Raw genomic sequence first — 27,888 nt, 5'->3', positions numbered from 1 at the left:
GAATACACTAAACAGTCAATAACACTTACGCCGGTTGGTACAGTTCATGATTCTGAGTTTATTAGTGCATTCGTAAATCCAGCGGGGTCGGTGATGCTTACTAATGATGCCGGTAGGTTATTCCAATCTATTGAGGTCTTAAGGAGGAATGATTGTGAACATGCGAAAGAGTTGTGACGAGGTACGTTGACCTTGTACCTGTGAATATGGTGAGCGGAATGGTACGGTGTCCAAGGTCGTGTGCCCGACTCCAGCAGGGAGAGTTAGTGAGCATTGTGGTGTTCAACTTACCGGTAGTGAACATTATTGTGTTTGACCAAAATATGAACTGTGCGGACCAGCCTACGGTGCAGATGCTCGCACATGCCTAAACCGCCATCAAGTGCCCTACGTCGTCCGATGCCGCCACCGCAGACACAACACCAGTCAACCCACCCAAGGCAACCTTTTGACCACCAAACTACAGCAGACGATACCGACTCTTAAGCAGCTGGCTCAGCCCCAACCACCCACTTCGAAAAGCACGATGCGAACCACCCGAGCCGGCGTAGTTGCCAATAAAGGTGAGACCGGCCGTCCTGAGCGAGCGAGACAACTGCCACAACATGTACCTGGTAAAATACAAATACTCGAACGCGAGAACGTGCTTTTACGTACAGAACTTGCCGAGATTAAGAATCTTTTACGAAACATGCAGCAGCAGAGTGAACGCGGAGTCACTGAACCAGCACCTGGTGCACGAATCATGCAAGAGCAGAACAAACGCGCAGTCGGCCGGCCGGTACCCGATGCACCCGCCGTGTCTACTGAAGCTTCCGCTCTTTTAAAGCAGCAGCAATGAATCACGCCGCGAAACGTGGGGAAGCGGAAAACATAGGATGAACAGCTAACTGAAGTGAACTTGACCAAAATACTTGAGTGATATTGAACAGCTATAATCACAGCAATAATCCCAATTAGGCTACAGCTAACCGAGCATAGCGCTCGGCTACAAATGCTAGAACAAGGAAGGCAGATCGCGGCACCGCGAATCGCGCCTTTTCCCATGCTGCAATACTGATTCCCGCTACTAATCTCGTGGTTTGGGTAGGGAATCGCACCAGCTTCTCAAAGCGGAAGGCAGCCTTGCAACAATTTATTAAATACAGTGCTGACCAGCCTGCCGTAATTATACTGCAAGAGACGCTTACCGCTGAATCCACGCATGCGTGCCCACCGCACCGAAGCGGACCATCGCGTGGGCACCAAGGAGGATTAAAGTAAAATTGTTGTAGTGTAATCTCCCGCAATGCCTTGCCAGCAGAAGTGAAGCCAGCTTTTGCCACTGCCAATATGGCGCAAACATGCTCTTTTGTGTTAGTGCCCACTTAAAGATCAAGTGGTTTTGACATGTGATGTAACTGCTACGCTAGTTTTATAATAAATGATAGTTGTTTCCGACGAAATAGCATCACACAAACAACTATAAATCACTGAATCTTCAAACAACTTTGCCTCTAATTAGAGGCTCACCAAGAAAACTAGTAACTGTAAGACGCACTTGGAGCATTATGTGACCCGAAAAGTTCCCACAACAAGCTTGTCGGGCGTGTGAGGGAAACGCTTCGTTTTTAATCGCTGAACGGTGATACTTTGGCATTCCCCTAGTAAGATGGCTGCTACAGTCACCATCTTGCCAGAAGAACGGCTTCACTTCTGCGCAATCAATTCCACTCCAGCAATTTTTTTTTAAATCCTCCTTTGTGTGCCCTCGAGGCATAGCCACATTCATCTTGAAAAAATACACATACCTTCGCAACGAGGTCCACCCAGACCTCTAATGCGAATGCGTTTTAATTGAACTCATTCCAAACTCCCAACTAAAGCAGTTGATATTTATCCTTAGCGTCTACAGCACACCCAAGAACACTCGGACCACTTTCCAAGTTCTTTTTCAAAGACAGAGCGAAATGACTGGACATCGTATGCTCATCACAGCAAGGGACTTGAACACTCAGCATCGGCTTCGGGTACAGATGCTTCTTTCTAACGGCACAGATTGCTTTCTCCCGTCCGAATAGCGACTTGGTTACCAGTGGCACCGCGACTAATATAATGATGGTATAAAAAACTCCCCGCTGTGGTGATCTATTGGCTAAAGTTCTCGGCTGCTGACCCACGAGTCGCGGGACCGAATCCCGGCTGCGGCGGCTGCATTTCCGATGAAGGCGGAAGTGTTTAGGCCTGTGTGCTCAGAATCGGGTGCACGTTAATGAACCACAGGTGGTCAAAATTTCTGGAGCCCTCCACTACGGCGGAGCAGGGACGGATGAATGCATGGGCGCACACACTCACGGATGGACGCATGAACGGACAGACGCATGGATGGGTGGACGCATGGACGGATGGACGGATGCCTGAAATAATGCAGGGATGGACGAGCGGATGGACGCACGGATGGACAGAAGTACGGACACATGTAAGCACACACAGACGGAATGACGAACGCTTCACCCACGCATCAACATTCACTTCCTGGATGTGCTGTGACACCGTTTTGATTGACATGCAATGTAACGCAACAGGCTACTACACTCTAAGTCAAAACGGAGCAACAGGGGTATAGGGGTTGCTCCTTTCAGGGAGAAATTGCATTGCCACTCCCATTACTCTCCTAAAAGGAGTAACTGCAGAGGGAGGAACCGTTGCTCTCCTTTCGGTTCCTCCTTCGGGGGATGAACAGTTACTCCCTCCAGTTCCTCCCTGCAGACCAACAGTTACTCCCACCAGTTGCTCTTCTAAGAGCAACAGTTACTCTTTACCGTTCCTCCCACGTGTTCGCAGTTACTCTCTGAAAACCAACTGCACATGCTTCCAGTTACTCCTTGGGGAAATGAGTATTTATCTCGAGTATGCTTGTCACACGCTTAACACATGGCGAGAGCTCCTTGGAAGAGCACTGCTTGGGTGCTTCTAACACAAAAATTGGACAATATTGAAAGGAAAATAAATGCTTTATTGTTCTTTTTATGAGGCGACGTGTGACCACACGTAAAAGTAGACTTCGCCTCACCACAGCCAGCACTAAACAAACACCATAATACATCAAAGGTTTTCTGCGTCATCCGTGGAAAAACAATCTTGAATTTCTAGCATAGGGCAGTCTGTGTCATCATTGGTGAGAGAAGGGCAACTTCTCCAATTCTGAAGAACTCAAGTTTCGCAGCTGGTGTTTCCATCACGCTAGCGCAGCAGAACGTCACCGCAGGCATATTTGAAGCATCTCATTCCTGCAAGAAAAAAAATAGAAGTGTGAGGTTAAACATGCCAGAATCACTTCATAACAATGAGTCACTGCAGCAGCGCTTACATTCTAGGATGTCTACTGCAAAACGAAATGTGAAAAAAAGGAAGGTTTGGCCAAACGTTACTTGGCAAGCCATATAAATGCTGATGTGGTAGACGCTCTTCACATGATGTCTCAGACAGCAATTATCTGGAAGAAAATGTGCAGCACCTCAACAAGGCATATTTGTAGCAGTTAAAGATACCCTTAGGTTCAGTTAACTTGTTTCCTATACACAGCTGAGTGGCATTTCTATGAGCCAATTCACCAATGGGCATTCTAAATGAGGTCATGTGTGTGGCAAATAACACGTACTGTCCGCTCATGTTAAAATACTTATTTAGCTCGTGCACATAGTTGCTCTCGATTCTACTGTTCTATCATACACTGCTGCGTCTTGAATTGTGCAATACCTGTAGGCACAAGCCAAGCATGCAAAGCCTGCTTGAAAGCAACCATTTGCAGAGGCTACATGATAATCTTCAGTATATTTCTTTGTACCTGACGCAAACGGCTGGACAAAACTATAGACAAATAAATGTAGACCGTGCTACCTTCAAAAAATGCTTTAAATTTAGAAAACTAGGGTGCATTTGTTCACTCGGTTGACGAGTCACAGCCACGAGATATGTAAACGAAGCAATATATCAATATATCTTAAGGCATGCACAGATATTCTGATTCTTTGTTTGACAGTGTCACAGATAGCTTGCCAATACATATATATTTGAGAGCAACAAGATGTGAAGCTTTTATTAGCTCAACGTCTTGTTGGTTCACAGCCAAACAGGTTACTGCTTGTTAGACAAATTGGAATAAGCACACCATGGTTTCCAAAAAAAAAGCATTATTAGAAGTTAGCTCCCGGTGTGAATGTCTGCCTATTTATTTTGTACTGCCTTCTACATGTGCCACAAAGACATTTGTTGAGGATGTGCTACCAGTCAAGCCAAGATCGCATACTTGGTCAATGTGATGGAAATACAAACATTAGAAACACTGCCACCTCTAGTAAGAGCATAACACTTCAGTATCTTGGACTAGCAAAGAGGTGCACAAGAAAGTTAAGCCCACTCTTGTGAAACTTTGAACGCGACTATTTCAGAGTGTGGGAGGTCAACATGCTGTGGCACTTTTAAACCCACGAAACATCTGCAGAAAACAGGGTAAAGGCAAGTCAAGAAACGCTGTTATGAAGGCCTGCGCATGGACAGCTTTGTGAATCTAGGCCCAAGTGTTATGCTTTGTGCAAGCCAAAATCCATGTAAATAGGGAAAGCATACTTTTAGGAGTACCAGCGTAAACAAATCTTGGCAGTTGGCTTTTTAGTACAAACAGCGATCCCTGCAATGAAAACATAAACATTTTATCTTAACGGTAACAGTGTGAGCACACACACGGGCCAGCGGAGCCATGTCGAATTGTCAGTGCCAGTGTAACCATGTGGCATAATGAACTATTCTCTGGCCAACACAGGCACAGTTTGCCCCTAAAAAGCGATGCTTTCATATACGTAGTACAAAAAGTCTGCACTTACCAAAATTCACTTGCTTTCTGTACTTTAGCTTCGTTGGGAGCATCTTTATCTGCAGTATAACCAAATTTGTGTCATATCCCTGAAAAAAAGTAAAAGACATGCATCAAATATTGTTTCATTTGGTAGCAGTGAAGTCAGGTTAAGAACAGCCAAGTGGGAATCAGCCTAATTATGTGCATGCGGCAAATCCCAAACGGCGTTATTGAGGTTGTCGAAATTTTCGTCGATTGGTATTAACGTCGATATGTGACTTCAACGGCATGCCAAGTTTTCACAGCGCATAAAGATTTTATGATGCAGAATAATGACAGCGCTAACGAGAACATACAGCATTTATGATTGTCTTTTACACTATTCAGTTTTGCTAAGGTTTTGCATCACTGAAGAAATCTGAAAGATTTGGGTCATTCCTCCTCCAATTGTTCTGTCAATATGTAAACAGAACATGTAAACTGCTCGCTTGATGGTGCGCTTATAAAATAGTACGTTCAGCGCAGAGGTGAAGCAAGTGACGCAGTGATGTGGGCAGATTTTTTTTTATGCGTGCGGGGAGGGGGGGGGGGGGAGGTCCACTTATCTGAATAGGCCCGGCAAGCGAATATGGTCGTCAATTTGGGCTCCCTACGCCCGGCCTAAAAAAATTCTGTGCGCAACCGCCTGGCTATGCCAGTGAAGTGAGGCGACAATGATTTGTTTACTTACTGATTTACATACACTTTACATCTCTAAAAAATGCGGCCCAAGGCCCCAACACTCAGCCGTTAACATTACATAAAGCCAATGGTAGAAAAGTGCCAGTATGAATGCAGCTACAACCCCGCCCCAATGTTTTTTCAAGCGAGGTAGTGTTGCGGAAATGAACTTTTAACTGCAAAAGTACACTGGCACTGCAGTGGTGACAGGGGAAGCAAGAGGGTATGCAGGCGGTAATAGAGGTAATTTAGTCCGATACGGCTAGCGATGGATACGGTGAATAAGAGCAAATAATTTCTCTTTCAATAGCGCGACCACTCAACAATGTATTGTAAGAGCATTAAATGTTGCTGGAAATGCCACTCACCTGCACGCTGATGCATGCACAGTCCTTTGTCCGACGAGCGAACAGGCTTGCAGATAGCTGAAGACGTGTTTACGATGTGTTTGTTCCACCCAGCAGCAAAATCCACAACTACTTCGCGCTCCATAAAGATAAATATACACTAACCTTCATCACGAATAAGTAGAAACGCAAATCTGCGACACACACACACGATCAAAACATAGCTCACAGCTCGCACGTCCATGTGCTCGCCAACCACAGACCATATGAAAATGAGTAAGTAGTGCGAACGCGAACCTAGTTGCGCCGAAAAAAAAAAAAACGTCGAGCAGTGGCAGCACAGGCGTCAGCGCAATAATTTCAGCGTGTTCTCCTAATACAATTATAAAAACAAACTGAGGTACACTAAAACTCATAAATAAATATAAAAAGTTGAGTGTAATTTTTATTTAGTGCTAGTCAACATAAACACTGAGTAAAAATTACTTTGTAACTTACATCGTTTGCTACACTAGCGCCACACTTGTTGTGCGGGCGCAGATGGCGCAGATTTGTCATTCTGCCCTCAACCTACACGGTGAAGCGTGCTACTAAGTGTATGGCTGATGAGAAGCGCGTCTGGGTCCGCTTTTTTTTTCTTCTCCGATATATTTAGGCGGGGGGGGGGGGGGGGGGCTCCTTATGCACGTGTTTCGGTGCTTGATCGACTTTGACGCCCTTACTTCGCGGACGAACGGCGTGTCTAGGCTTTTTTTATTGTTGTTTTGCACGTGTTTCGGCGTTTGGTCCGCTTTGACGTGCCAACTCTCCATTCTGCTGCTGCGTGTGTTAGGTATTTGCCGTACTGTATTCTCAGGCCTTCTGTGTTCAGCCAGCGCTGCTATCTTATTATCTACGGATGCTAAAATAAATCACTGTTTTGGTTTGGTGAAGTTTGGCACACAGAACAAACAATAATCTGGCCCATGAATATCAATGTGGGCGGCATGCATATTTGTGTGCGGTGTTCTGCCGGGGAGTAACCGTTGCGTGACGAGAGCATTTACAGCGGTTCCTCCTTCCGTTGCTCCCTTACAAACTTAAGATGAAAAGAGTTGCTCCCCCATTCTCGAAAAAGTCGGCCATCTTGTTCCGCTTGGTCTTTTCGGAGAGTAACAGTCGGTCTGAAGGAGTAAAAACAGCCGTTGCTCCCATTTTGGCCATTTTTGGCTTAGAGTGTACGACTACGACGACTACGACGACACGCGACATACGATCCACCGCGTATAGGGCTTTGCCCCTAATAGAAACTGTTGAAGGCACCGGCGTAGGCGCACATCTTCGCGCAATTGCCGCCTATGTACAAGAAGCGATTGAGAACAACGCAATTTGTGCGATGCAAAATGAACGGGTTGAATACGAACGTACACAGCATGCAAATGAACGTGTATTGCACCCGGTGCACTGCTGATGGCAGTAAGGCCCGATCGGAATGAAATTTCTCAACAGAGATTGGTGCCGTCGTGTACCTGGTGTAAAAAAGTCAATTACCTCAAACTTTATTGTGATTCAATGGCCCTTCAATTGCAGCCCTTAAATTAACTCTCTAAATGCTGAAATAGCATAAATTACAGTTCACTAACACGAATGGTCCGTAAGTTGCCACTTCTCGCACTTGATCTTCACAAGCCGCAAGTGTCGCCTTTTCGGATATTTCGGGAATCATATTCTTCTTGTTTATTCAATACTTTAGACCTTATATAGGTCCAAGGAGGGTGGGGGAAAAGAGAGAACAACAACAAAACGAAGCACAGACAGAGTCAATACAATTAGCAATAATTTTAATATGGGTAAATACTACAATGAATCATTCCAGTCTGTCATGGTGCGTGGGAAAAAATTGAATAAATCTATTTTGGTGAAGTGAGGTGTCGAAGAATTAGGATGATGGTGGCGAGTAAGTCTTGCTGTAGAAGATGAAAGCACTAACCCCTCACCCTAACTTGGGTGAGGGTTTAGTGGCTGGTTTCCCATTCAAAAGGAGGTAAATAAATTCTAAACGTGCAACTTTCCATCTCAGTGCAAGATATAGAATGTTGTTAGATTTCACTTGTTTAGTAAGTGTGTGAAACGAAACAAATTTGGAATAAATAAATTTGACTGCTTTTTTTTGCACATTCTCAAGGTAGGTAATGTTGGTTTTAGTAAATGTCACCACACTACACATGCATATTCAATTTTCGGCCAAAAAGTGCGTTATAAGCAAGTAATTTTACAGCTGGAGGAGACTGAGGTTATCTCCTAAAGTTATAATTTGCGGTATGCAGAAATACAAATACTATTTATGTGTGTATTCTACGATAAGGTATTCGTAAGAGTTAAACCTAAGTACTTGTATACGATTTCCTTGTGAAATGGTAATGAGCCCCACCTGTATTCAAACGAAAGGGAGCTTTTGGCGAGAGAAACGAAGATAGACTGTCTTATCAATATTAAGTTTCGTATTCCATGTAGCAAACCATTCGGAAATAAGAGCAAGAGCAGAGTTAGGATGGGGCTAATCGTTAGGTGAAGTGATTTCGTGATACAACACGCAGTCATGTGCAAAGAATCTAAATAAATGCTAGGATCAATGACAGTAACGATATCATTCTTGCACATCAGAAACAACTATGTTCCTAGTACACTTCGTTGAGGAACCCCGGAGCCAGCCGTAAGATAGCCAGACCGCCGCTGAACATCTTGTAGCCATTTTGCGAATAGGGTGTACACTGTCGCAACATCTAGGCATTTTGCCATAGAAAACTCCACGCACGTGTCTCACTCAACCAACGCAACGAGACGGGGGGAGCCGAGCGGCGGCTGCCAATCGGAAGGCGACACTCACCCCTTGAAAGAGCGATTCCACTCTCCAAGGGGGCGCGCGCATCGAGGAATGCTATTGTATACAAGCTTCTTGCGCCATCTTATCTCGTTCGTCCCCCCCTCCACATTTTTTTTTCTTTTGCGATTCTGTCCCCTCGATCTAGACGCATGGGCACCTTTGCACGAAGCTCGGTCGGTGAAAGTCCGAAGCTCAGCGCAGCACGCAATCGCGCATAATGAACTCGTCTTATGTGCTCCCCGTCCGTACACCTAGAGAGAAAGAATAAACTTCTGACAGCGTTTTTTCTGGAAACCTCCCGAAGCTGCAAATACCGCGTAAACACGGCCACGGCGGCGCCTCCGCGTGTCTCAATGCGACTATTCGCGCCAAAAGAAACCCGCGTTCGCTCTGTGCAAGAGTGGAGGAAGGCCCCAGTGTACGTTTCTCGATGCGCGCGCCCCCTCCACCGCTGTGTCCCGCGCACAATGAGGAACGCTACACGAGTAGCCCCGCCACTGCCACCACGCCTGTTGGCAGCCGGCTAGACAAGCACTACCATATGCAGTACCACAAAGGTTCTTGCGTCCTGTGCTTCACGCTGTAGCAGCTCATGTATCGAAGCGCAACACATAGGTAGGCAGATGATAATTTTTCGTCTCATATTTTTTGAACCAACCGGTACAAAAATGGTCATTCAGACTTGGGGATTTAAATACTAAACGGCGAAGCACCCATTTAGCTCGTAACGTCTTGTGGCGAGATTTTGATGAGTAAAACCGAAATAAAGCCATTTTTCGCACCTCGTACTGCTTGTGACGTTTATTGCAGCATTTGAAAATGACGAGGATGCTCAAGCAGTTTTCATGACTTCAGCCTGGTGACCGAAAAACTAGTGACCAATTATCGAACGTGTTTGAAACACCAGCCGTTAGGGACAACAAGCCAGGAGAACAGATGCTTCTTAATCTGGAGCTGAGCGCTAGTTATCCCGCATTCCCATTGCTCCCGCGTGAGATCATTGCCTCGCCGTGAGTGGCTAAGTTACTCGGCTGCTTGTCCGCAGGCCACGAGATCGAATCCCGGCTGCGGCGTCCATAATTTCGATCGAGGCGAAAATGCAGAAAGGCCCGTGTGCTTAAATTTGGCTGCACGATAAAGAACCCCAGGTGGTCGAAATTTCTGAAGTCCTCTGGTGTCTATCATAATCATATGGTGATCTTGGGACGTTAGGCCTCACATATCTATCTTTCCATGGTATCGGTGGGATCATTTGAATAGTGTGAGCGCGACAAGCGAATGACTCTTTATTCTCTTTGTAATCATCATCACCTGTACATCTTTTTCAACTAGGAATATCATCACCGGCGTGATTGAGCTCGAGTCTGGCCGAATAAACCGGTTCCTCACAAGTGGTGGACTGTGCTTTTCGTTCCCTCAAGTCCTCTCGCCCGCTCTCACTGGAGCTCCGCTCGGGTCGTCGCATACAACCCCCTGCCATGGCGGCCCAAGAAAACCCTGGCCCATCCAACGTCGCCGTCTTACTGCAGCCACCGCCACCCGCTCCGCCCAACAACACTCGCCTGCGTGATCCACCTGTGTTTTCCGGTCTCCGAGGCGATGATGTCGAAGACTGGATCAAGAACTACGACCTCGTCAGCGATTTGAACAGGTGGGACAATCCACACAAGTTGCGCAGCGTCCCATTTTACTAGTCCGATGTTGCGAAAACTTGGTTCTGGAACCACCACCCGGATCTTCCCGACTGGGACACTTTCGAGCAGCAAATTCGTCAGGTATTTGGTGCCCCTGCAGTTCGCACTGAGGCAGCAAAGAAGAAACTCGCTCAACGCACGCAGCTGCCGGGTGAATCTTACACCTCTTGTATAGAGGATGTCCTTGCACTGTGCAAGCGCGTTAACACTGACATGTCTCAAAACGACCAAATACGCCACATTATTAAAGGCATTAACACCGTCGCCTTTAACGCCCTCGCCACGCAAAATCCTGTCACCACCCAGGACGTGATAACCATCTGTCAGCGACTTGACGAGCTTCAGTCTCTTCGCCTTTGCTACGATGCCACCGACGTTCGTTTGCCTGCACCCCTCGACTTGCGTGCGCTTATTCGCGACATCGTTCGTGAAGAGCTGCACGGGCGCTGCTCTTCCTGTGCTGCTGAAGTTACTTTACCTCCTGAAAAAGATAGCTTGCGAGACCTGATTAAACAAGAGATCGCCTCCGCATCGCGTGCGACGTGTTCCAACAGTCCCTGCGTGCGCCAGACGTGCACGTACGCCGAAGTTGCCGCGCTCTCTGCCGCACCCACCGTTTCTGTGCCTACAACAGCAGACCATACGCCTGTGGCTTCGTTATCACCGCCAGTGCGTGCACCACCTTACTACGCACCTCAACGCCCACCTCGACCAATCTGTTACTACTGCGGCTTTCGAGGACATATCGCTCGGTTTTGTCGAAGGCGCCAGCAAGACGAGCAACGCGGCTACGCTCTCGAAGAACATCGAAGCTTCCGTCCGACCATGAACTACTTACGGCCACCCTCCCGATCGTTCTATTACCGTTCACCGTCACCTACTTACAACACGGACATGCCTGGGAATTCCCGTACGTCTCGCCGCAGGTCACCTTCGCCAGGTCGCCGTTCAGTGTCGCCTCTCCGGCCCGCCTCCCATTCCACGAACACCCACGCGGAAAACTCCCCAATGCAGTTTTAGGAGGGGAAACTGCATCCCTTGGACAGCTAACAATTCCTCCAGAGCGGCCATCGAATTTGATAGTAGTGTTTGTAGAAGGTGTACGTGTTGAGGCTCTTGTAGACACTGGCGCTGCCATTTCGATTATTCGTGCTGATTTTTGTTCCCGCCTTCGAAAAGTCACCACACCTTATGGCGGCCCACCTCTACGTGCGGCGACCAACGCTCTCATTCGTCCACTTGCACAGTGTACCGTTCGTGTCTGCATAGGAGGCATTCGTCATCACATTGTTTTCGCGGTATTTCGTGAGTGCACCCACGCTCTCATTCTTGGGTGGGATTTCTTGTCTTCTGCGTCCGCTTTCATATCATGTCATCAGCGCCTCCTGCATATAAACGCCACTGACTCTTCTCCGCTTGAACAAGATGAACGCATCCGCCTTGTCACCAAGTCAGATTATGTACTTCGGCCATACATCGAAGAAATTATAAGTGTTAATTGCACCGACATTGTGGATGGTGACGTCTCCCTTACGGTCATACCCTACGTAGGGGCATTGTGATCACACCGGGGCTTATTCGCTTCTTCGATGGGTGTACGTACCTAACCGCCATAAATCGAACGCCCGAGTGTGTAGTGCTCCCCTGTGGCTCAACAGTATCTCGCGCGGTCGACAGTGAGCCTGTTGCGATTGTTACTCTTCCGAACAACAACCACAACGATGTTCCGAAGTCGCAATCATTGCCATTCAATGCCTCTGCCACACCTGTGTCGCCGACAATAAGCAATGACTTAACACCTGGTCAAACTGAAGATTTGCTCGCCCTGTTAAATAGACACCGTTCTCTATTTGACGTGAACTCGCCCGCCTTCAGCATGACTACCACCGCTACTCACAGCATCCAGACTGACGGCTCTCGTATTGTACATCGGCGTCCATATCGCGTGTCTCAGGCAGAACGCAAGATCATCGAGGAAAACATCTCAGACATGCTACGACGCAACATCATACGTCCTTCCTCGAGTCCCTGGTCATCCCCAGTTGTTCTCGTTCAAAAGAAAGATGGGACAGTGCGTTTGTGCGTCGATTACCGTGCGCTAAACAAAATAACGCGCAAGGATGTTTATGCCCTCCCTCGGATCGACGATGCACTGGATTCATTACAGGGCGCAGAGTATTTTTCCAGCTTCGACCTTAGGTCAGGCTACTGGCAGATACCAATGTCGGAGTCTGATAAAGAGAAGACCGCCTTTTCAACGCCAGATGGGTTGTACGAGTTCAATGTGATGCCTTTTGGACTCTGTAATGCGCCCGCCACCTTCGAACGCATGATAGACGGCGTATTGCGTGGTTTGAAATAGAAAACATGTCTGTGTTATCTCGATGACATAGTAGTGTTTTCATCCATGTTCTCGCAGCATCTACAACGTCTTGACGAAGTCCTCACATGCCTTGCAAAAGCCGGTCTACAGCTTAACACCAAGAAATGTACCTTTGCTAGCAAGACAATCAAGGTTCTCGGCCACCTTGTCAGCAAAGAAGGAATTCGGCCCGACCCCGAGAAGCTTGCTGCTGTCCTCGATTTTCCTCGTCCACTACGTCAGAAGGACCTGCGCAGCTTTCTTGGGTTATCTTCTTACTTCCGGCGCTTCATACGTAGTTTCGCGGAACTTGCGTCTCCGCTCCATCAACTCCTCGCAAAGAACGTCCCCTTCATTTGGTCCAAAGACTGCAAAAGCGCTTTCACGGCATTGAAGCAAGCCCTCACGTCGGATCCGATACTGTGCCACTTCGATTCCACCGCACCCACCATCCTTCACACCGAAGCAAGTAGTCATGGTCTTGGTGCGGTACTCTTGCAGCGTGACAAAACCTCACGCGAACGCGTCGTTGCTTACGCAAGTCGTGCTCTTACCGCTCCAGAAAAGAACTACACTATCACCGAGCAGGAGTGCCTTGCTGTTGTTTGGGCAGTGCAAAGATTCCGACCATATCTTCACGGCCGTCATTTTACCGTCGTGACCGACCATAACGCCCTATGCTGGCTTTCATCGCTGAAAAACTTATCGGGTCGCCTTGGTCGCTGGGCGCTTCGCTTACAGGAGTATGATTTCGATGTCGCCTACAGATCTGGGAAGAAGCATCAAGATGCTGATGCTCTATCGCGCTGTCCTTTGCCCAGCGGAAGGAATTCACCATCGATACTCCAAAACAACAGCACCTCTCCAATCGCAGTGCTAAGTTCATCACCTGCCACCCTATCCGTCCTTGTTTCACAACAACGTGTCGATCCATACTGCCGCACCATTGTTGACCGCTTGACCGGCTCTACTACTCCTCCAAACGCCAGACTCCGTCGACAACTTAAACAATTTAAGCTTGTCGGTGATGCTTTATGTCGCCACATTTGCCACATCGATGGCAACAAGTGGGTACCCGTCATCCCACGTTCTCTGCAACGTGAAGTTCTGGAAGCATTTCATGATGATCCAACCGCTGCTCATCTAGGCTGCCACAAGACTTACGACAAAATACGAAGTCGTTGTTTTTGGCCTGGCCTCTCTTCAGCCGTCGCTAAGTACGTCGCCTCCTGTGTCCATTGCCAACGGCAAAAACGACCGACAACTGCTCCGGCGGGCTCCGGCGGGCTTGATGCAACCTCTTCCTTGTCCCGCCTCACCTTTTGAAGTCGTTGGAATCGACTTGTATGGCCCTCTTCCTATATCGTCCAGTGGGAATCGCTGGATTGTCACGGCAGTCGACCACCTTACCCGCTACGCAGAAACAGCTTCTATACCATCTGGGACTGCCACTGAGATCGTCGATTTCTTTCTTCGCCATATCTTTTTGCGTCATGGAGCTCCATGCATTCTCCTCAGTTTTCGTGGCAAAGTCTTCCTATCTTCCATTGTCGAGCAAGTTTTGCGTGCCTCGAACACTGTTCACAAGACCACTTCTAGCTACCACCCGCAGACCAACGGATTGACTGAACGATTTCATCGGACCCTATCGGACATGATCGCCATGTACATTCACCCCAACCACACGAACTGGGATGCAATTCTACCCTTCGTGACATTCGCCTATAATATGGCTGCTCAACGCACTACCGGCTTTTCTCCATTTTTTCTCGTCCATGGTCGCTCGCCGAGTTTCGCTCTGGATGTCTCTTTCCTTTCGGCCCCTGCACCCTCGACGGCTCCTTTCTCTGAAGAATTCCTATCTCGTCTCACACACTGCCGTCACCAGGTCCGTGTTAACACCGGCCTCTCTCAAGACACTCGAAAATCTCGCTACGACTCGTCTCGCCGTGTTGTGAGTTTTTCCCCTGGTGACGAAGTTCTTCTATGGACTCCACTACGCGTCCCCGGCCTATGCGACAAATTCATCAGTCGCTTCATTGGGCCATACACGGTGGTCGAACAGACATCTCCTGTCAATTACCGCGTTTCTCCTCTTAGCGCTAGTCCTGATCATCGTTGCCGTGGAACAGAGATAGTGCACGTATCTCGTTTAAAGCCTTATGCGCGACGCATTTCATAATACTGTCAAGCGACCAGGCGGCCGCTTTCACCGCGCGGGGGAATTAGTGTGAGCGCGACAAGCGAATGACTCTTTATTCTCTTTGTAATCATCATCACCTGTACATCTTCTTCATTTAGGAATATCATCACCGGCGTGATTGAGCTCGAGCCTGGCCGAATAAACCGGTTCCTCACAATATTATTGTTATCCTACTATTTTTCCTTTTGTAACTTCGCTTGATTTCTACGACTCAGCATGGTCCTTATACACTTCGTTGAGAAACCCCGGAGCCAACCGTAAGATAGCCAGATCGCCATGTTCGCATCGCAAAACAAAGAGGATATTGGTTAGAAACGTATTTTGCTTTACCGTCAACTTCCCTACCGGAATATCATGCTCAAACTGGTCTTGTAGGCCTGAGTAAATAATCTATCGAAGTCAAAGGTCACAACCAATAGCTCCACATTTAATTAGAAAAATCCAAGGGTTAGCGTGGTGTAAAAGTGGGAACAATCAGCCAATTTGTAAAAGAGAAACAGAGGCATAAGTACTTGCACAAAAATGCATTACCTAAACAGATACTCAAAGAAGAAACAAACTACCTCTGTACAACAGTACCACCACACGAAAGTTGCGAATACTGTATGCACAGCCTGTTCTTGAACTCACGAGCAGTTTAGTACTTGACACATGTAAATAACCATTGTGGCAAGAAAAACCTTGCACAGCTGATGATTAGAGAACACAGAAAGCTTTCGTCAGCTCACCAATGCTCGCGAGGTGTGCTTTAGTAGCGTAAGTGCTGACGAGCAGTGCGGAAGTGTTCCGTATTCGATACGAAGCCACCAGGTACTCAGGTGGTCGTGAACTCTTTCAAGTGATACCAGGAGATCTATAGCCCTTCCTACCCCATTGATAAAATTTTAATAAATCTTATTTTTCTCTATAATCAGTATCATTGCAGACGTGTGACCAAACAAATTACTTTTCTTGAACGTTACTTTTGCCAGCATGATGATACGCGATATCATCACATAAGCACACACTCATTTAAGTTTCGAAAATATGAGGACATCACATTCGTTCAAACATGCTCACCATGCAAACATATGTAGTGGCAAAACTGCTCTTATACGCATGAATTAGTAGGGTGGTTTTAAGCCCGAGATATCCAACAAAGCAATCCCTCGACCTCGCCAACATGCTTTGCGTACTTTTGCACTTCTTAATTATCTCGTGACACCAGCTTTCTGATTATGTTCATTCATAGCTCAATAAAACTTTGAAGACGCATTTCCTACGTTTAGAAATCACAGGATTGAATTGAACTGCTTGGCCATTACTGGACTGCGAATGCGCTAATTTTTTTTCATTCTGAGTAATGAAAAGTAATAGAATTGTGGCTAGTCCTGATTCCCCGGAATGGAATTAGAATAGATTTGAGGCCCATGTTCTACTACAATGGCGTGAAATACTGTTAACGAGCGAAGAAGTGACGGGACACAGAAAGATGCTTAATTGCAACTAAGATTTATTCTAGAAAACGCACGCATAAATAAAAAACCACAACATATCAGTGGTTCTGTGCAAATACTTATAAAGCAATGTCTTGTGAAGTCGATCGCAGTGGAGCAATTTGTATGATTCTCGGCTTCTGACCGATGGTCACGGGGTCGATCGTAGCCTTGGCGGTCGCATTAAAAAGGAGGCGAAACGGTAGAAGCCCATGCGTTGTGCGATGTCGAAAATTTTGACGTATGATTAGAAATTTTGTTGCTCTTCACTACGGCACCTAATAATATAATCCAGGTTTGACAACGTAAAACTCCAGATCTTAATGCTAATGTCTTTTGCAATTAGGTATTTTAACCAATGACGTCCTTTCAATAGACGTTGTGAAGTTCTGATAGGCTGAATGCATGCTCAATATGAATCCCTGATTTACGACGAATGTTTTCCATCCCATGCGGCACTTTATGGCTCAAGTAGCTGATGTTTTCAGTCGCGCCATCGTGCGATTGTTTTTGTCTACAACCAAAGTAAAACAGCGCAGTTATTTCTAGATTATTTGCCTGTTAGAACAGTGAAATTTTACAAGTGTTTATTTTCACTGTTGTTTTAGGGGAAGCCATAAAAGCTGATTTCGAACAAAAAGGCGCGTGCTTTATACCAAAAGCAGTCTTCAAGGGAAACCATGACGCTCTACCGACAATGGCCGTCTGCAAAAAAGCATGAATCTGCGAGTTTGATTACTTGCCACAGGGGCTACATTGTAATAAGTAAATGGTTCGAAGCACGGGCGGTTATATTAAACGTTCGTTATTGAGGTACAAGCTTTACACTACTTTGCCCTTTTTTATCTTCGTCGGAATACGCTTTAGAATATCAGTCAGCGCGTCAACCGATGTCACGCGACTCAGTTCTTTCCAAAATAATCACAGTGTTGTGATTTATTATGTGCAGGAATTCGTCATGGGCTTGTCGGTGCTGTCGCGTGGTTCGCCGCAAGAGAAGCTCCAGTGGGCATTCAATCTTTATGACATCAACAAGGATGGTGCGGTGACTCGCGACGAAATATTTGAGATAGTATCGGCTGTTTACAGTCTGTTAGGGCATTGCGCGGCACCACATCCTGAGGACCAGTCTGCAAGGGAGCACGCCGCAAGAGTCTTTCAGGTAAGCTACCTGTCCCTGTCTCTTTTTTCTTGTTTTAGTTTCTTCGACTTCATTTGGTGGTGCTGGCATTCCTACGAAGACTGAAGTATAGAAGCTACTGTCAGACGCATGAATAATTTTGCGTTAGATGTACTGAGATAGAAAAAAACGACATATCCCAGGCCCTGCAAGAATTGAATCAACGCGATGTAGCCAGCAAAGCACTCTGTTTGTCTTTGAGCCAAATGACGTTATCCAAGTCAAGTTATGTAGTGCATAGAACACGCTTGTGATGCGCGCATGCATGTACATTGAAATATAGATCGTACAGACAGCTGCCCCCGAAGAAACATTGAGTGAATTCTTTGCCATGTGCCTTTTTCAGTGAGAAAATCCCTTAACCACACACCTTCTTTTTATATTTTTATTGCGAAGAGCAAACAAAGTAACAAAGTTCTTTTTGGCTACAATGTGGTTCTTCTTGAAACTGGGAAGATTCGAATAATCACACAAACCTAAAGCTTTTCTTTAAATCTTTGACCAAAGTTTTTGCAGCCATAAGAATCTTGAAAACATTGGTGACCGCGTGCGTAAAAGCGCTTCTTTGCTGGCGCTCACGAACCACGAGCTTAGTTAAGTGAATAAAAACCAATACCACAGGCTTTGCAATCATTTTACGAGTTCAACGGTACCCTCGTGGTACATGTGATCACAAAATAGTGTCTGTATATAGTAAAATGTTCTATGTATTGAAGTTTAGGCGAAGTCTACCATAATCTCGTGTTTCTCGTTTTCCTCCTCTTTGTCTTGATTTGCCAGAAATGAAACCTGTTATGCCCTACACGAGCTAACAAGTTTCCGCCTTAACTGTCTCACTATACAATAATGGCACTTTATTCGGTCTTTTTCAACTTATCGTGTGTAAAAAGTGTGCTAAGTCACTTGAGGTTTATTAATAGCAACTCTAATATTGTGCTGCCACTGACTGGGATCCTGCTTAAGCATTGAAGATCTGTCCATTCAAAAAGAAGTCAGGATAACCCAGGTAACCTATTGCGCAACCGTGACTGATCTGTTCGCGTGTTTCACGGCCTGCAGGTGACGCATCTAGTCTTACAAAACAGCGCCCAACTAAATTCCCTTTGAAACCGTGCTTCTGTGTCATGCTGAAAACTCGCTGCCACCTCTCTTTCAACATGTCCTCCACTTTGTAACAGGGTTTAGCGCTGTACAACTTAGCTATCATGGCTGTTTTTTCCTATACAGCTCTTTCATAACAATGTGGCATCTTCCAGATCAGTGTTTTCTGGATATGCACTTTGGCGCTTGGTGCCAATTGGACAAAGTTCAGGGCCAGATAAAAAAAATCATCGTAGTGCCGCACCACTTATGCCATGTAGGGCAGCGAAGGCATTTGAAAGTGGGCAGCAAAATAGCCCTATTAGTTTCTTATATTTTATCAATATCATATTGTTACGGGGTCAGTGACTTCTGTATAAACGCAATTACAGAGGAACAACCTCAGGCGAGAATCACAATGGCTGATTGACACACTCGCGTGCCTGTCAGCTGATTATGTCCTTCATCTTTCTTTACTTCGTAACAGAACCCCCTGGCGTTGAGAGCACCGACTCGGTGCGAGTCTGAAGAAGTGCTACAGAAGTAGGGTTTCATGCGCGAAACATGAACAATGTCAACACGTGACGAACTTGGTGACGTATTGGAGTGCAATAGTGCTATCTCGTAGTTGACGTCACTAACTTGACGTAAGACTAATTAGGGTCCTGCGTATCGAGACAAAAGTTTTTCGGAGAGACCTTTACGGTGACAAGGTGACCAGAGGAGCACGCGGTCACCTGGGGCAAACATTATATTACGATGCCGGTAGTCGTAGCGGGCTTTTCGCATATCCTGTGACCTGGTGAGACGAGACTGGGCAACTTGACGAGCCATGTGAGCCCAATCAATGGCTTCGCGAGCGTAGTCGCAATCAGATGGCTTGAGAGGTAAGGTGGTTTCAAATGGCAATATGGGGTCGCGACCAAGCAAAAGATAAAAAGGTGAGAATCCCCTGGTGTCATGTCGAGATGAATTATATGCGAAAGTCACATAGGCCAACGTGGCGTCCCAGTCACGATGATCTTCGGAGACGTACATCGAAAGCATCTCTGTGAGCGTGGGGTTGAGACGTTCAGTTAGGCCATTAGTTTGTGGGTGGTAGGCGGTAGATAGCTTATGCGTTTTGGCACACGATCGAAAAAGGTCGTCGACAACTTCAGACAGGAAAGGACGGCCGGGGTCTGTAAGCAGCTGTCGGGCGCACTGTGGTGTAAGATGACGTCATGAAGAAGAAAATCTGCGATGTCAATGGCGGAACTGGTTGGCGTGGCCTTTGTTATCGCGTAGTGAGTCGCATAATCTGTGACGACGGCGATACATTTATTTTCCAGTGTCGTCGTCGGAAAAAGGCCCAGAAGGTCGAGTCCTATGCGATGAAATGGTTCAGGGGGGACTTCAATTGGGTGAGGCTGTCCAGCTGACAGCAAAGAAAATCTTTTCCGGCGCTGGCAGAGGTCGCAAGTGGCGATATATCGACGCACGGTGCGGTACAGTCCTGACCAGAAGAACCAACGTCGCACGGGGTCGTATGTGCGGGAAACACCAAGGTGTCCTGCTGCTTGTGCGTTATGAATTTGTTCAAGTATGGCAGGCCGTAGATAACGGGGAATGACAAGCAGAAAACTCAGAGCCTTCAGTGCTGACGTTGCGGCGGTAGAGGATACCGTCATTCAGCACGAACATACAGGATTCGGCGTCACGGCTGTCAGACTGGATGGCGTCGATGATTGTGCGCACTGACTCATCCCGTGGTTGTTCAATGCGCATATCGCTAATATCAGTAAACGCCATCACACTGGTCTCCGGGTCAGTCGCAACGGAATCAGGAAGGTCCACCGTATGACGAGAAAGACAGTCTGCGTCCTTGTGCAAACGGCCAGACTTGTAGCTGACGCTAAACAAAATTCCTGAAGCCTGAAAGCCCAGCGACCCAGACATCCAGTCGGGTCCTTCAGAGAAGTCAGCCAGCAGAGGGCGTGGTGGTCCGTAATGGCGGTGAACATGCTGCCATAAAAATATGGCCAGAACTTGGCGACGGCCCAAACTAAAGCTAAACACTCTCTCTCGGCGATGGAATAATTCCTCTCAGGGAGAGAAAGCAAGCAGGCTATCACGCACTGTCTGCCATGGTGCTGCTGAGCGAGAACTGCGCCAATACCATGGCCGCTGGCGTCGGTGCGAACTTTTGTGGCAGCAGAAGGATTAAAGTGAGCAAGTATGAGGGGCGTAGTTGAGCAGCCGATAAGAGCGGTGAACGCTTGAGCCTGCTCAGGGCCCCATGAGAATGTGGTATCCTTCTTCAGCAAATCTGTGAGTGTCTTGGCAACGTCGGCGAAGTTTTTCACATAACGACGAAAGTAGGAACATAAACCGATGAAGCTCCGGACGTCAGATGTAGAACAGGGCACCGTAAAGCTATGGACGGCGCGGATCTTTTCAGGATCTGGTTGGACGCCATCGGCGTTTACAAAACGGCCCAGGATGATAATCTGACAGCGGCCAAGTTGACATTGCTTGGAATTTAGTTGTAGTACAGTTGTTCTGAATACTGCGAGAATTGCAGCGAGATGGGTCAGGTGGCTATCGAAAGTAGATGAAAAGACTATCACATCGTCCAAGTAACAAAGACAAGTAGACCACTTATAACCACGCAAGACAGAGTCTATCATTCGTTCGAATGTGGCAGTGGCGTTACATAGTCCAAAAGGCATCACCTTAAACTGGTATAAACCATCCGGTGTAATGAAAGCCGTCTTCTCACAGTCCATCTCATCGACGGAAATCTGCCGGTAGCCGGACCGAAGATCAATAGACGAGAAGAACGTAGCGCCGTGCAGGCAGTCCAACGCGTCATCGATGCGTGGTAGCGGGTATACGTCTTTTCGCGTGATCTTGTTAACGTGGCGATAGTCAACGCAGAAGCGCGAGGTACACTCCTTTTTCTTCACAAGGACGACAGGGGAAGCCCAAGGACTACTTGATGGTTTTATGAGACCCTTGTTGAGCATTTTGTCAACTTCCGCTTGGACAACTCTGCTCTCGGTGTGGGAAACGTGATAGGGGGGTCAGCGAATGGGACTGGCGTCACCAGTGTTTATACGGTGCCTAACGGTGGATTTTCGTCCTGGAGGTCTGTCGTCAAAATAAAAAATGTCGGTATACGACGCGAGAAGGTGATGGATGTCGTTAGCTTGCGCAGGATTGAGGTCGGGTGCAATCATCTTCGAGAAACGACTCAGCACAGAACTGATGCTGTTAGCTACAGGAGACTGAAGTAAATCAATATCGCTGGTGTGAGCCGCTATTTCGAATTCGGCAGCAGGGGATAGGCTGGCCAAGAACATGCCACAAGGAAGCACTTGAGCGCAAAAGCTGAAATTGAGAAGTGGGAGCGAGGTACAGTTGTTAGTAACAGTCACAAGCGTATGGGGAAAGGCAATGTAGCGCTCCAAGAGGGCATCTGCGAGAGGAAGGATAAAATATTGATCATCGGGAACCTGTGACTGTGTTGTCGAGATGACGTAGGTGGCTACTTGAGGTGACAGTCGCACCACATCCCGAAGAGTGCACAGGCGTGGCGGGGCAGTGTGGTGTTCAGCGACTATCTGAGGCAGTTCTAGCTGAAGGACGCCGGTAGCACAATCAATAAGGGCACGTTGATTCGAGATGAAGTCTAGGCCTAGGATAACGTCATAAGGGCACGGGTCAATCACGGCTAAAATGACAGAAGCAGTGTGGTCCTTTATACTTAAGCGGGCAGTGCACAGACCAAGAACCATCGGCGTGCCGCCATCGGCCACACGGAGCATTTGTGCAGCCGCTGGTGTCAAAGCTTTATTTACACGTTTGCGTAGGCTTGAACTCATGACTGAAATACTAGCGCCGGTGTCTACAAGTGCTTGTACAGGCACTCCATCTACTTTCACGTCTATTACACTTCGTCTGGTAGGAACGGATAGAGGATTTGCTGCGGAAGTCGTCAATGCAGCACCACCTCCGGGGCTGCATTTCACAGTTTTCCGAGATGATGCGGCCGGAAGCCACGGGTTACGAAAAGCGTTGTGGCTGCGGCGATCGGGATGATGGGCGACGTATTTGCGGCGAACGAGGCTCGTGCCCACGTGGTGAATGCGAGTGGCTGTGCCAAGTGTTCCGAGAATTGTCAACGGCATGGGACTCTTCGGCAAGTGAAAATATGCGGGCGGTACCGCGGAAACGGGTCATATTGGTCGTTGCACGAGGTGCCGAGGACCATTTGTTGTGGCAGTAACGAGCAGTATGTCCAACGCGGTGGCAGTTGAAACATATAGGGCGGTCATCTGCAGTTCGCCACTCAGTCGGGTTTCGAGTACGTGGAGAAAACCGTTGGTCGGAGGAGGGCATCGCGAAAGGGCGTTCGCTGGCTCTGGGGGCGGTCACATGGCAAACGGAATGCACTCCGATGTTTTCAAGCTCCTGGCGCACGATGGCTTAAACAAGAGAAACAGGAACAGGAGTGGTATCGGTATTGCGCGAATTGAATGCCGAGAGCGCTATTGCTTCCATTTCGCGATGAACAATTCGTATCAGGTCTTCCGGCGGTGATAGTCGTTGTGGTGCGGACTGGTCCTCACAAGTCGATGTTGCAGCGGTGTTTCGAAATCGGGCGAATGTTTGCAGAATGTGGCGACTTTTTACTTGCTTAAACTGACGACACTCTTTGATGATCGCGCCCACGGTAGAACAATTCTTGCATTGCAGGAGATTGAACGGGTCGTCGGAAGTCCCTTTGAGGACATGCCCTACCTTTTCACCTTCTGTCATGTCGCTTTCGGCCTTTCGGCAGAGGGCCAGCACGTCTTGAATGTATGCGAGGTTTGATTTCATTGGGGATTGGGCATGGCAGGCCAATTCCTTTTTAGCGGCGATCTTACGACTGGCGGTTTCGCCAAACACCTCTCGCATTTTTTCTTTTCTTTGCATTGGTCCTAGCTTGTGAGTTCTTCGCTGTTTTCGTACCACACCTTCGCCGTGCCTCTCAAGTAAAACAGAACATTAGCCAACTGAAGTGTGGGATCCCATATGTTCGGCATACTCACTCCTTCGAACATAGCCAGCCAATCGTCAACGTCGACGCCATCGGTCCCGCAGAATGTACCGGGATCTTTGAGTGGCGTGAAAACGCGTGGTTGTGACGCCGTGTTCGTCGGAGACGCTGACGTTGACGCGGAAGGCTCAGCAATGGCCATTGCTGGAAAACTGATGCGGCGTCCGCTGCGGAGCTCCGTTCCCTGATGGTTACCCAGCACCTCTCGCCTATATGTTACGGGGTCAGTGACTTCTGTATAAACGCAATTACAGAGGAACAACCTCAGGCGAGAATCACAATGGCTGATTGGCACACTCGCGCGCCTGTCAGCTGATTCTGTCCATCATCTTCCTTTACTTCGTAACAATATCATCAGCTAACCGATCACTTGGATTCTTAAAGTGACACTTACGTCATGCTTCCCCTCCTGTAAAACTGAAAGCTCATAAATATTTAATTCGCACCTAACTTGAATACGCGCCACCTATCTCGAGCCCTCATCAAGCGTACTTAACTGACACACTAGAATCACTCCAGAATCGAGCAGCTAGATTCATTCATTCCTCGTATTCGTATAACGTGAGTGTTTCATCTCTTAAACAAGAATCTAATCTTTCAAACCTTAACATTCGTCACCGAGTTGCCAGGCTCATTTTGTGCCCCGCCGCGGTGATCTAGTGGCTAAGGTACTCGGCTGCTGACCCGCAGGGCGCGGGTTCGAATCCCGGCTGCGGCGGCTGCATTTCCGATGGAGGCGGAAATGTTGTAGGCCCGTGTGCTCAGATTTGGGTGCACGTTAAAGAACCCCAGGTGGTCTAAATTTCCGGAGTCCTCCACTACGGCGTCTCTCATAATCATATAGTGGTTTTGGGACGTTAAACCCCACATATCAATCAAGGCTCACTTTGTTCCACAAGCTCTATCATAGTGAACTCGGCCACCCGCCCTATATCTTGCCTCCTGCTTGCACATCTCACCGCACCACTCATTCCTTTCATGTCGGCTGGACACGTGCCCGCACCACGACATTTTCCGCCTCCTTCTTTTTTCATGCAGCTTCCGACTGGAATGGCCTTCCCACTGATCTCGCCACTATAATGTGCCACTCAACATTTACACAAATGTCACTCGTTCCTTTTTAATTTGAATACATTACATTGTTCCTTTTTGTGCAACTGGTTCTCGCTTTGTCTTCTCTTTTCTGGCAATGTGTTACGCCTCTTAATATGTATACTGATCCTGCACATGTATTATTTTATTTCTGTATTGGTTACCCCTGTTCATACTTACACCCGTTCTGCATGTGTTACATTTGTTGTATATTTCCACCCCTTATGTAATACCCCCTCTAGGAGGTTTTCAGGTAATAAAGTGAAAAGTGCAAGTGAAATTTTTCGCAAACGTTAAGCATTTTTAGCACAGACACGGAGTGATTATATCTATCTATCTATCTATCTATCTATCTATCTATCTATCTATCTATCTATCTATCTATCTATCTATCTATCTATCTATCTATCTATCTATCTATCTAATGACTCAAGTATAAAATCAAGGCACCCCAAACACCATCTAACAACTGATGATGCGCACAAAGGCTAAAGAAAACTGGGCCTTATCTGCTCATGACCATGCGATAGCGAACCCTATTCATTCGGTGCGCGGGGGTGTCTATGCGAAAGATAACTGTTAAGGTATTAACTTTCATTTTACTAGTACAAGTGACCTGACAATTGGCTAGCGAATTCGCTACCACTATTTTCACTAATGCCTACCACTAGAGCATGCGTTATTCATTAGACGCAGGTCATGATTCCTATTGGGGCACAAAAATATGCAATCATCAAATTTAGGCACGAACTTGAAAGAAACTGTCGCAAACATCGCCAATTGCTTAGGAGCGGATGTCACAGATAATGGCATTGCTTTCACGCACTTGTAATATGCGGTGAAAGAAAGAAATCAAATGTGATGACAATGAGAAATCAAATGTGATGAAATAAAGAAATCAAATCTGATGACCACGAGGGTGGTCAGGTTAAACCTGACCGCTCTCGCGTGAGCCTTCGGGGCGGGCAGAATTTGAGAGTTGAGGTCCTGGGCTTTATTAAGCTTGCTCATTTCGTCTCGTTGAAAAGGGGTACTGGCGAAGGCACAGCCCCACAGTACATGCTCGAAGTCCGCATAACCACAAATAAGGGGCAATCCGGGCTTGAGAACCATTCGGGGTATATCGTGTGCACTGCTGCAGGGCTCGTGTAGGTTCTTGTTTTAACAGTATGGGAGTAACATGGGGCCCTGCACAGTGAGGACCAAGGCCGGGGCAGCACTCTTCTTGGGAGATAATGGTGCTTACATACCTCGTTGTGGGTGCAGAGAGGCTCGGATCACCCAGACGATGACGCGATAACCAGCAGGGGTCACTCAAACCTGTGCACCCGAATGCGGCTGCTCGTTCAGGTTGGTAGATTGATTGGACCAAGGTGCACAGGAAACTAGACAAATAAGTGACCGTAATAGAATTGACAGGTTGTACTAAATCTGGCTTTCTTTTGGCGTGTGTTACGCCACATCAATGCGTGATTTGTTCATTGCTCTTCGAATCACTTTTGTACGTATTTAAATATTTGTGTCAGGTCCCGCCACTAACTGCAGGTAAAGACAACCAGGGCAGCACTCATGCGTAAGCGATGGCCCGCTTCAATCCGAACAAGCCCTTTCTGCATGCCCACTACGTTGACAGAAAGAAATAAACGCACAAATCAGCGATCAATTTTCTAGAGGTGAAGCTCCTTAAGGCGTGGGTCTGTCCATCTCCCATCGTTGTCGTATGAAGCCACCGGGATGCGAGATGGGAGATGGCGGTACTTGAAGTGCTCACTAGATGGATGCACGGACGGGCGCATTGATGGACAGACGGACGGATGGGTGGACGCGCGGAGCGGGTAAGTGCTACAGTGGATGCGCGATGCAAGATGGCGGCACATGGAGTGTTCCCGAGATGGGCGCACGAACGGATGGACAGACAGGGTGGAAGACGGACGGAAAGATAGACGGACGCATGGATGTACGGGAGGATGGACGCACAGACAGACGGACGGACGCATGGATGAACGCACGGATGGTCGCACGGGTAGACCGAAGCAAGAATGAACGGATGGACGGAAGCACAGCTGGGCTGACGGATGCCTCGCCCCACTCATCATCATTTACTCCGTTGATATGCTGATTTTTTATCTTAGTCAGAGGACAATTCGTCTGGTACTGTGCTTAAGAAGCTCTTGCTGGGCGAGTTGGTGCATGTCTATGGTATGTTACGTTGCGCATACCATCAGAAAAACACAGGAAGGGAAGAAGCATAAACGGAAAGAGCTCTTTCCGTTAACGCGTGTTCTGCTCATCTGGTACGTTTTGTCGCTATTAGCGAGATATGCTGACTGTTCAGTCACGCCTGCAAACCTAACGTGCCAAGGCAGTGCTCGGGCTGTGCCGCAAAAGAAAAGCATAGCATCTCCAAACTTTAAACATGTAACATCGCACAGCATTGTGCGCGTTTCAAATCCTCTTTCATTGAAAAAAAAAGTCGCTGTCATCTTTCTACGGGGGGAACTTGAGCAAATGCGTCGCGGAGTGTTGGGGTTATCGCGTGAATGTTGCGTGATTGGGTATGGTTTGGCATTGCCTAATTGTTATTTCAAATTTATTACCGAATTTATTACTTTTATTTTTAAATGCGAACTGCGGCGATTTCGAGTGCATGGTGTTTGCCTGAACTACTGTGAGGCGCTCTTCCTCAGTAGTGGAATAATGCGCCTCGGCATGGAATAGGGAGCGGCTAGCGTAAACTAGCTACGACTCTTTCTATGCCCTCTTGATGCTGAACGAGCACTGCATCGAGACCAACGTTACTGGCGTCCGCATGCACCTCCGTGTCAGTATCACCGTCGAATTGATTGAGAAAGGGCGCTGATTGCATGTGCTGTCGCAGTTCAGCAAATGTTTCTTGTTGCTCGTTTGACCCCACAAACGGTGAGTCGTCCCTTGTGAGGCGAGTTAGGGGTT

The 27,888-nt window shown here is 47.5% G+C and overlaps 1 protein-coding gene and 1 long non-coding RNA gene across 6 annotated transcripts in view; one reads left to right on the top strand and one right to left on the bottom strand.

Annotated features, from left to right (window-relative positions):
- The window catches only part of LOC119168738 (Kv channel-interacting protein 4), an 850,622-nt gene that overhangs the window by 748,595 nt on the left and 74,139 nt on the right, over positions 1-27,888 (top strand). For all 5 annotated transcript variants that reach the window (XM_075865793.1, XM_075865791.1, XM_075865792.1 and 2 more), the window contains one exon: positions 17,448-17,660. In XM_075865793.1, coding sequence (XP_075721908.1) covers positions 17,448-17,660 — 213 coding nt within the window. The remainder of the gene's footprint in view (positions 1-17,447; positions 17,661-27,888) is intronic.
- Positions 2,975-6,259, bottom strand: LOC142765189 (uncharacterized). The gene is made up of 2 exons (XR_012884090.1): positions 5,923-6,259; positions 2,975-4,941 (listed from the first exon to the last, which is right to left on the bottom strand). It is a non-coding gene; the product is annotated as an uncharacterized LOC142765189 (long non-coding RNA).

Source organism: Rhipicephalus microplus, chromosome 6 (assembly GCF_043290135.1).
Source record: "Rhipicephalus microplus isolate Deutch F79 chromosome 6, USDA_Rmic, whole genome shotgun sequence".
NCBI lineage: Eukaryota > Metazoa > Arthropoda > Arachnida > Ixodida > Ixodidae > Rhipicephalus > Rhipicephalus microplus.
The sequence above is the reverse complement of the archived record's forward strand: the minus strand, read 5'-3'. Positions and strand labels throughout refer to the sequence as shown.